The sequence below is a fragment of the Silene latifolia genome, chromosome 6 (genome assembly GCF_048544455.1).
Source record: "Silene latifolia isolate original U9 population chromosome 6, ASM4854445v1, whole genome shotgun sequence".
In the NCBI taxonomy this organism is placed as follows: Eukaryota; Viridiplantae; Streptophyta; class Magnoliopsida; order Caryophyllales; family Caryophyllaceae; genus Silene; species Silene latifolia.
Window position 1 is genome coordinate 24,906,300 of NC_133531.1, and position 11,136 is coordinate 24,917,435.

General features: G+C 36.0%; 1 protein-coding gene across 1 annotated transcript; it reads right to left on the minus strand.

The window, feature by feature from the left end:
- Positions 1–8,293: 8,293 nt before the first annotated feature.
- LOC141587855 (uncharacterized) lies at positions 8,294–9,286 on the minus strand. Its single transcript, XM_074409323.1, has one exon. The coding sequence runs from the start codon at positions 9,284–9,286 to the stop codon at positions 8,294–8,296; it is 993 nt and encodes a 330-aa protein (XP_074265424.1).
- Between the last annotated feature and the right edge of the window lie 1,850 nt (positions 9,287–11,136).

Genomic DNA, 11,136 nt, shown 5'->3' on the forward strand with positions numbered 1-11,136 from the left:
GGTTCTATCACTCTTTGCATTCTCGAGAAATTCCTTCTCTAAGAATGTCGCACTAGCCGCAACAAAAACACGTTGTTCGGTTGGCGAATAGAAGTAATGACCACGTGATCCTTTAGGATAACCTATAAAGTATGTCTTGACCGATCGCGGGCCGAGCTTATCTTCGTGTCTCCACTTGACATAAGCCTCGCAGCCCCAAACCCGTATAAAGGACAAGTTAGGGACCGTTCCCTTCCATAGTTCATATGGAGTTTTGTCAACAACTTTAGACGGACTTTGTTAAGTATTAGAGCGGCCGACAAAAGAGCATAACCCCATAATGAATCAAGTAAAACCGTGTGACTCATCATGGATCGAACCATATCAAGTAGTGTTCGATTTCTCCGTTCGGACACACCATTGGTGAGGTGTTCCGGTGGAGTTAATCGTAGGCGATCCACACGTCTTTAAGGTGTTGATCAAACTCGTGAGAAAGATACTCGCCACCACGATCTGAACGTAGTGTTTTTATCTTTCTACCAAGTAGGTTTTGTACCCTATTTTGGTATTCTTTGAATTTCTCAAAGGATTCACTTTTGTGCTTCATTAAGTAGACATAACCATATCTACTTAAATCATCCGTGAAAGTGATGAAATACCTATAGCCTTCTCGTGCGGTGATTGACATAGGACCACATACATCCGTGTGTATGAGCCCTAATAGGTCGCAGCGCATTCCAACACCTTTGAAGGAAATACGAGTCATTTTACCGATGAGACATGATTCACACGTGCCAAATGATTGAAAATCAAAGGCCGAGATAGCTCCATGTTTGATGAGCTTTTTTACGCGTTTCTCATTAATGTGTCCATATACGGCGATTGCCATAGATACGTTTGATCTTTGTCACCAACCTTTAACTTTTTATTCATTACGTGTAATATTTCCGTGGTCTGATCTAAAACATAAATTCCGTTCATGGAGACTGCCTTGCCGTAAATCATATCGTGTAATGAGAAAATGCAAGTATTATTTTCTATTACAAATGAAAAACCAAGTTTGTCAAGTGCAGAAACTGAAATAATGTTTTTCGAAAGACTAGGAACATAATAGCAATCATATAATGATAACTCAAATCCGCTAGGAAGCTGGATCACATATGTCCCCTTTGAGATGGCAGCTACTCTTGCTCCATTCCCAACACGCAGGTCCACCTCACCCTTTACGAGGGGTTCGATGTTTTGAGCCCCGCACATGATTACACAGATGAGAACCACAACCAGTATCAAGTACCCAAGTTCCGTAACTTGCGTGGTTAATCTCAATCATATGAATAAAAGTAGAAGAGAGAGAAGACATACCAACAGGTTTAACACGACCTGCCTTTAAGTCCTCATGATAAACAGGACATGTACGCCTCCAATGCCCAGTCATGTGGCAGTGATGGCATTCCATGTTATCTTTCTTGCTCTTTGTCGCGCCTGATGAGTTACTCGACTCACCAGGACCACTCTTACCTGAGCCCGACTTCTTGAACTTCGCCTTACCTACTGCTAGGTTTGCCTGAGCTTTGCCCTTACCCTTTCCTTTATTTGACACAACGAGAACATCCTGTTTCATGCTCCCACTGAACTTCATGTCCTTCTCGGGCCCCTGTACGAGGAGGAGTGCGGTTCATGGGGAGTCTTCTTCAAATCATTCATATAGTAATTCGCTCTAAATTGCGAATAACCATCGTGGAGTGAGTGAAGAATGCGGTCGATAACAATGTTCTCGCTGATGTTACAATTAAAGGTCTCCAGCTTCTCGACATTCTCAATCATCTTTGAGAATGTGTGGGCTAACCGGTTGGCCTTTCGAGTCTCGCATCAAAGAAGCGAGTGGTATGCTCATAAGTCACGATTCTCGGTGCTTTCGAGAATTCCTTAGTGAGCGTGGTGAAAATCTTGTTTGCACCATGGGCTATGAAGCGTTTCGGCAAATTGGGTTCCATTGCAAAAATGAGTACGTTTTTAATCGCACCCGCTTCCATACAGAAATCATTAAACTTGGTGATTTCAAAGTGACTCTAGCCGTGGGACCTGGGTTTGCGGGAGGGGCTCCAAGAGATATTTGAGCTTCCCATCGCAGCGGCAGCATTCCGTAATGCCGCCTCCCGTCCGCGAAGTTGGATCCATCATTCTTGATCGAGTAGACCGATTCATCCGATTCATGAAGATCCGAAGCCGGGACTCACGGTCCAATGTGGCACTTGGCATTGGGTTATCACTTGAACCAACCATTTGTTGTTTAGCGATTTAAAATCGTGATCTACACCTGAAAAAGAAAGAAAAACAAAACGAAATAAGCAACTCATCGAGGTGATTTAAGTCTATTTTAAAATTCATTTTAAACATGTAGACTCTCGCACTTGCATAATTGATCTCCCTCAAGAAAGATACAAGTGATCCCAAGACTCAATTTCAGTAAATTGATAAGCCAACTGTTTAGCTAATTCTTCAGGAAGAACTCTTGGTCGATAGATTTCCGTAAATCCTATCTATAGTCCACCATAGTCACAGGATCGTACGAGTGACCATAGTGTTGAGATAAAATAGGTCAATCGGTTCCAACTTACCCGACGTAGAAGGGGTCATAGTATGCCTACCGACGAAGAAGGGAGTCATTGGAGTTTGACCTATAAAGACCGTTCTCAATTTTGGTTTATACGAGGAAGATCCCATCAACTTAATTATGATTCATTTTAAGTGAACGAAAAACTAGCGTCTGCGTGAATGAATCAATTTAGGTGATGGCTTAGCATGATCGTGTGACATACGAATGTCAATGAAAACTAACTCGTGACCTCTATATGTGTCAGTTTTCATGCAATAATTAGGTGGTTTGGTTTTTAGGCGGAAAATGATGCATACTATCGTTACATAAAAATAAATAAATGAATGCGATACGTAAATAAAAAATCCTAGTGTGGCCTATCCTAGTAAAAGAACAAAATACAACTTTGGAATCCACCGTTGGACCCGAAAAGCTTGTCTTGATGTTCCATCTTCATCCAAGTAGCGGGAGTGAGCATCCGGTCTCCATCTTTAGTCTTCTCAAAAATTACAATTTAAAATTTACAAATATAAACCTATTTACATTCTAAATAAAACTGTAATTAAAAGAAATAAAAATGGAGATACGAGATCTCAAAATACAACCAAGACCGTGTTCCATCATTACGGTAACACGTTCTACTAAGGCCACACTAAATTACAACCGCTTGCAAAATAATTAAATACGTAATTAAAAGGCATTCAAAACATTCAAAATATATATAAGAACGATAAAACAAAACGCATCAACTAAAAATTAAATTTATTCGTGACATAATTCCGTAATTATGTTAAATTTTTATCCAAACCACCAAAGATAATTAAAATTATGTGACAAAACCGCTTCATCAACTTAATTTTAATTCGATATAATCCGTTACTTTAAATTTTAAAGTAACTTTAATTTACGTGGGTGAACCGTTTCACTAACAAGCGAGAGCATAAAAAACCGCTTTATGCATTAAAAAGGCCGAAAGAAAAAAAAACAGAAAATTTTTTTTTTTCTTCTGTACTGTTGACGTGAACAGTACCAGGGGCCGAAAAAAAAAATTTTTTTTTTTTATTAAAATGGCAGAATTGCCGAGAGCCTCTAATGGCCAAAAAAAAATTTTTCCACGGCTCAATTTGTGAGCAAAGAAAGATCAAAACAAAACGGTTTGATTAAAACACAATTGCAATTTACTCTAATCCGGATTAAAACAAAAATACAATTGACATGTTCTTCACTTATTGTTGTAATTATCGTTTAAAACAACAAATCGCTAAGAACAAAACGAAAAATGAACCAAAAACGACAAAGCAACCGTGTAAGCATGACACGGTTCCCAAAAAAAAACAGGCCGTGTAATTAAAAATTAAACCAGCCGAGACAAACAATGATGCCTCACGAAATTTTATGCAAAAATTTTGATCGATCTTTAACATGTAGCGATGAATATCGATTACATAGACAATATGCAAAGATCGGAAAAATAAACAACCATCACCGTGTGAACTTGACACGGATCCCAAGAGCACAAAAACAAAAAAAAAACGCAGCATTTTTTTTTTTTTTTTTATAAATGCCGAGACCAAAAAGGAGGCAGCCGTGGCCTTTATTGAACAAAATTCATCGTTTTCAAAATCGTTTAATGAAAAACACATATAAAAATTTACGTGGCCTCGCTCTGATACCACTTGAAGGGTAATATCCGTATAATGCCCTTTAATTATAGGATTATAACGCAAAATTTACATGTGAATATTGTCATAAAACGATAAACATAAAGAAACGACAAAGATGTAGTAATAACCTTCGGTCCTAGTGCAATAAGGCAATGAGAGATTAAAGCAAATCTCCTCCTAAACGATGCACCCAAGATGTCCGAGTAATGCCCTTGTGCTAGAGACAATCCCCTAATTGACTTGCAATATCGAGGGGATTAGTTTTTGTGAATTTGTGTTGGATGAGAGATCCGGAATTTAGGAGGCACAATTCCCAAAAACCCTAATTATTTTGCAAAAATGAATTAGGTTAGACAAAGAGGAGAAGCTCTCCTTTTGTCCTTGTGTGTCTCGGCCAAACCGAGTGAGAGGAGCCCATTTGGGCTTTTCATTTTCTCTTCACTTAAACTTGCGGTCCGGTCCATAGCTTACTAAATGTATACGACGCGGTTTCATTATAAACTGTTATCGGTTATCGGAAATTAAGGCATCAACTAATAATACGGGTTAGTTGAATTATTAATACATGTCCGACAAAACAGTATTGTATAATTATATTCAATATACATTTAATTTAAATATAAAACGCTTATATTTAAATTTACGAATTAACTGGTTAATTCGCCTTTAGCTCATGATATTTAATCCGTATTAAATATAATATCTCACCATCACATTTTGACTAATTATTAGTCAAATAACTCAGACTAACTGGTTAGTCAAATTTGGCATCTACATGACTGTATTTTCATACCGTCACGTCACTCAAGACGTATCCTATAGGTGTGACTTTTAGGGACCAGTTGATCACCGCCATCTGTATGACAATAACGTCAAACTTATCTAGCAAGCCAACCGTTATTGATAAACGTGGATCAACTGATTATGATACAAAGTATACCCTTTGATCCTTTTTAGAGGTTTATAAGTCCTTGCACTAACTGTTAAGGACACTAACCCCAACAGTCCTGTCTTTCTTATTGAGGTATATCAATTTTATGCTACTGTTCAATTTAAGGAAGGAAATTTACTTGCTGTGGTTAATGAGACATCTATACTTGTCTCACCTGGTGATTTTTGCGACTTGGCTCGAGTTCCTAAAGAAGGAATCGAAATCAATCCAAGCGTAGAATGGGGAAGTATGTCACCTGATGACAGGATAATAGTGAAACGGTATTTCAAACAAGATGCGACTTCGTCTGAGACTATTTTAACAACTAAGTTATCGCCAACTTTGAGGTTCTTTTTGAACTTTCTTTGGACTACCATTGTTCCTCGAAAAGAAGGTAGAGATAAATTCGGGGTTCATGAGATGATTATTATGAAGGCTTGGCTTGAAGGAGAAAAGGTTAGTCTACCCTTGCTTGTGTTTCATAAATTTATACAAGCTAGTGTAACGGCTAAGATGGATGATTTAGCTTCTACTTTAAGTTTGCCTTATGGAAATTGGATCTCATGAATTTTAGAGAAGAAAGGAGTTATTGGGAAGCATAGTTATGGAGTTATAACAAATGACGAGATGAGCGATCTTTATTTATCTTATATGAAGCTCGTTATTAATGGCCCGGAATTATGTTTTGACACAAAAGGAGTAAAAGGAGAAAAAGGAGGAAAAAGCAATGTGAGTTTTGATATGTTGGATTCTAAGATGGAATCAAATTTTACTTCTATTCTTGGAAGGATTAATGAGCAAGACAAGAAATTAGGTGAGTTGTTTGATCTTATTAAAAAGGAACGAAGAGTTGATTCTAGTGGACCAAGTGGTATTAGCCTGGCGCGTCTAAACACCGTCTTGTCACGGTTTGACACGAAAATTGACCATGCTCTTAAGGCCTCTGTGCGAACACACTCTGAGTCTACTCATATGAGGGAAGGTTTGGATAGGTTGGTTAAGTTTGGTGATGAGCTTTTACAATCTGGAAAGGAGATGAGGTCTGAGATGCAAACGATATATGAAGCAGTTAAAGCTATGACTTTAAGGATTGGTAATTTCGACACTCGATTGACTGTTCAAGCTGCACTTCTAGACCATTGTCACGCGCGACTCGAGGACTTGGAATATCGGACCCGTCCTAGGTCACAACCGCCGAGTGCACGCTATCCTTGACCACCTTGCCTCACCCATTCAACCTAGCCTTATCTTTTTAATTCCTTTGCTCACAATAAAAGTCCATTCTTATGGACATTAGCTTTTTCAATTCCGCATTTTATTCCTTGTGTGATTGCAGGTTTATAATATTATTATGCTAATTAATAACTAGATTGCGTTTAATATAATATGTTTTCATGATTAATTCTTGTCTCATAATATATTATTCTAGTCGTTTTATGTTTGTTCTCATCTTTTCAATGATGCCAAGAGGGGGAATTGTTTTTATGATTTGCGACCGTCTCAAGTTAATTCTCTCAAGGCGTTCTATAGTTATAACTTTGAAAAGATTATTAGTTTCTGCGCTCAACTGTTCTATAATTTGGGAAGTATTATGTTGAGGGGGAACTAGACTTAGACACAAATCATAGGAGACTTGTCATCATCAAAACGGGGGAATTTGTTGGACCTTTAGTCCTAATTAATTATTTTGATAATGACAGTAATGATTTGTATGTGGACTTAATATTATAAACATATGCGTTTAATTGTGTGTTTAAGTCTTAATTTAGAAAGGAACAATTACAATGACGCAAGCTTGAAGTTTGGACCAAGGAGGTACAACTTCAAATACACTTGATCGATGTATTCAAGCAAGATCAAGATCATAAATCAACCACGAGACTCAAGATGAGAGACTTGTGAAGAGATGATTCGTTTACTGAAGATCTACTGAAGATTAGATAGTATAGGTCGTCATCCGGTAATGGTTTTACTTTGTTTGATTTAAAGGTTAATGAAGTTATGACCTCATAGCCATAACTTCATTGCTAGACAAAAATGATGCTTTAATTTTTGGAAAATATATTTTTAATGATTTATAAAATTAAGAGAGTATTTATTTAATTGGAATTAATTAATAAGAATTTAAGTTGAATAAACTATTGGTTTGTAACACAATATTTATGTCGTCATGCAACCTAGGGTTTTAACTAAATTCTATCTCGATTTGTTGTGGGCTATGGAAGCAAGAATGGACCGAAGGAAGCCTAGGGGCCGGCGGAACCCTAGTGGCCTAAACCCTAGGAGGCCGCAACCCTAGGAGGCCGAATTCCTCCTACCCTTGCCTCCTACTTGCTCGTCAGGTCATTTAGGGTTTTATACATTCCAGAATATTCCTAAACCCTAATTCTCTACAACTATAAATACTCTTCTTCATTCAACAATTAAAAGTGACACACATATACACTTTTAGAGAGAAAAATATTTTAAGCAAAATTCTTTGAGCTTTAATTCTTATTTTACAATTTGCTTATACAAAAGTTGCGCATCAATTTTGTCAATCGCTCGAAGAAAAATCGTTATAGGATACTAAGTACACAAAGATATTATACTCACTCGCATAACGTGAGATTAGTATTATCGGTGTACTTTTCTTATTAACGTAAGAGCAACCTAGAGTATTTAGCGATACTCAATCTGAGTTATAATCATATAGTTGATTATACGAGTGGATTGATAATTTTTGTAATCCGGAGAAAGGTACTAAAAATTATTAATCGAGAATAGTGGAGGTAGGTTTCGACTTGTGAAACTGAACCACTTCAAAATCCTGTGTGTCTCTCTTTCTCTCTCTCTTTATTTTTGTTATTTCGATTTTGCATTCATTATTAGTAATTTAATTAGTTGATTTTAATCAATAAAATCAAATAATTATTTTACATCATATAGATCGAAAAAGTGGGCATCCTCCTCAATTTGTTAAGCAAGAATAGGAAGAAATAAGAAAAACAACAAATGTGAAATAGAAAAATCTAGTCATAAGACTGATAGAAGGAATATAACATTAAAATCAACTAAACGACAAGAAATAAGAAAAACAATGACAAATCCTAGTATTTACCAGCATCCATAGTATGCTTTTGCTCATGTGAATGACATCAGATCCTTGACTCCGTATCCTTTAAGCAACACCAAGCTCTCTGAATACGGGTCCAGTTCGAAATCAAAGCTCTTAGATTTAGTCAACTTCTGGACTTGGCAAGTTGCAATGTTGTAAGAATACTTGCCACAAATAAGACAGCCAACACCATCACTCTCACAATAGAATACGTTTCTCCATGAGTACTCAAACAAATACGAGCTGAATACTTTACAACCATCCTCGCTTGAAATTCCCGTAGACCACAAAGTCCATTCCCCCTTTTTCAACACCCTAACACTGGAACTAACAACAGAAATACTGAAAATCGCTAGTGACTCCCCAAGAACAAACAGAGCACTTGATGAGTCTGTTTCGTACAAAGCAAAGGGCAGCTCTGAAATGGTGAATTTTTCCGTATCAAAGTCAAAGGAAACAAGATGAGTTGATTTGTTCCGCTGAGGACTATTACCATCATTTCCGAGCCAATGTGCTTTCCCTTGAAAGTAAATTGCATTTGATCTATACTTGCGGTGATAACCCTCTAACAAACACTCAAAATACAAAGGGTAAATATCCAACCCATCATTTCTAACCGTCCATTGTTGATCGCTGACTCTAAAAACTGCAAGATGCATCTTAGTCATCTTTTCAACCCGACATTTTTCAAATACAATCACAACCACTTTATATTCTTTACTACCAGGGGCAAACCCAATTAAATACATAGCCCAGGGGATCAAATTGGGGCGAACTGGGATTGCGGTAAGAAGCAATGATTTGCGAATACAAGGGTTCCACAATTGTAATTCCTTCAGGGAACAAGAAGGACTATATCGTTGTACTAATAACAACCCGTTACAATTCCCTACAATGTAGTATCCATAGAGATCCGATATCTTTAGAATGCGACCGCTTTTTTTAAGAGTGTTAGCGTGAAGGATTGACAAAGTGGACATCTTATCCCCCTTGCTTGCCGACCTCTTAAGGACTAACATTTTTTATTCTTGTCGCAGTTAACACGGCTATGTTTCTGATGCATGGATACGAAATAAGGGTCATTAATAACGGAACATCAAGATTTACAGACGCACCTGCATCTCGGATTTCGCTGGCAAAGTTGCAAAAATTTTAGACAACACATCTGGTGGCATGTAACTGGGTTGAGACGCCAAGATATTTGAATTCAAAATTTTGGGAGATGATTTGCAATGTGTTGGCTTCCTTGCTGTTGTCATATGGACGATTGGATGAATTGTAACAAGTGGTTAGGGTTTTTGGTAAGTAGTATACATGTGGACTAGTATTGGTGCCCGGCTTCGCCCGGGCTACCTCTACTTACCATTAAATTTTTTTTTCATTAAATAAAATTACTTAAAGTTGCATAACTCATAAATTTATCACAAATATATTTTTATATGACATATCCTAAAATTACGATGAAATAAATTTTGAGACAAATTCACTACTCCCGCTATTAATATTTTACTCTTATTAATGAAACAATAGTAATAACATTTCACTACTTGTCCGTAATCATTGTTACTTTCACTACCCCGCCGTAATTATTGTTACTATCACTATTGCCGCATTAATATTGATAATTTCACTACTCCCGCCGTAATTATTGTTACTTTCACTATTTCTGCATTAATATTGATTATTTCACTACTCCTGTTATTCTTTCTACCACTTTCACTGATCTCGCTGATAATATTGTTACTTTTACTATTCAAATGAGTGATTATTATCATATAACTATATCCAATATTACTACAATTTTTTCTTAATCGTGAAATTACTTTTACTACTTAGGCATGCAATTTTAAGAGGATTATATATTTATATAAATATATTACATATATGCATTAAATCAAATCGAAAGAATTATGCAATATTATATATTATGGAATCTAACTTGGATTATTTATAACCTACTTATATTATATATTATATATTTGTATGTTAAATAAATAAAGTTTAATAAAATTGCATAGATTTTAAATTTAATATGTAATTTCATGATGATAATAATTAATACCATAAGTGTGCATGTTTATACTAATTAATTATTTTATTTTAAGGAAATTGACCATCTTCTAGTATTCTATAAATATTTAGGAAAATTACAAGGCATCTTCTTTCTTTTACTCTCCTTGAAATTGACCATCTTAGTTAATTATTTTATTTTAAGGAAATTGACCATGTTTTAGTCTCTTACAAATGTTTAGGAAAATTACCAAGCTTCTATATAATTTAATTTTAACCCAAACTATATAATATTTCCATTGAGATCCCTTAATCGGGTCCATCACACGGTGCTAGTGATTTAAAACTATATAGTATAATTAATTTGTATAACTTTCTTTAGTTACATTGAAGTCCCTTGGTTTCTGGAATTAATATATAGTATTGATGAATGATTTATATTTACGGCTTCTTACACATGTGTCCTTAGGTAGGGGTGAGCACTTAGCATAGGCCCAAGACCGGATCGGAGTACTGGATTGGATTGAATCATACTGTACTGATGACCGAAAAAATAAATTAAGTGGATCCTACTAAGGACCTAAAATTTCCGCTCCTGAGTTGGACTAAACCCGAATTTTTTAGTCTTAGATCAAACTGGACCTTAAATTAAGATTTATATTTACGATTAATATAAATTTTTTAATTTCATTAAATCAAATAAGCATTTGTTTGAAATAAAAATTATAGATTAGAGTTTAGTCAAAAAATATAATTTGATGAGAAGTCCGTCTTTGTTAAATCTCTGTCTCTTCCTTCTTGCTCAAGGCATCCATCTACGGGGCTCGTAGATTCTTGCGGCTTTTAATCTTCGTAAGTA

Coding starts and splice junctions, on each gene's coding strand:
- LOC141587855 (XM_074409323.1), bottom strand. CDS start 9,286: ATGTTAGTCCTTAAGAGGTCGGCAAGCAAGGGGGATAAGATGTCCACT.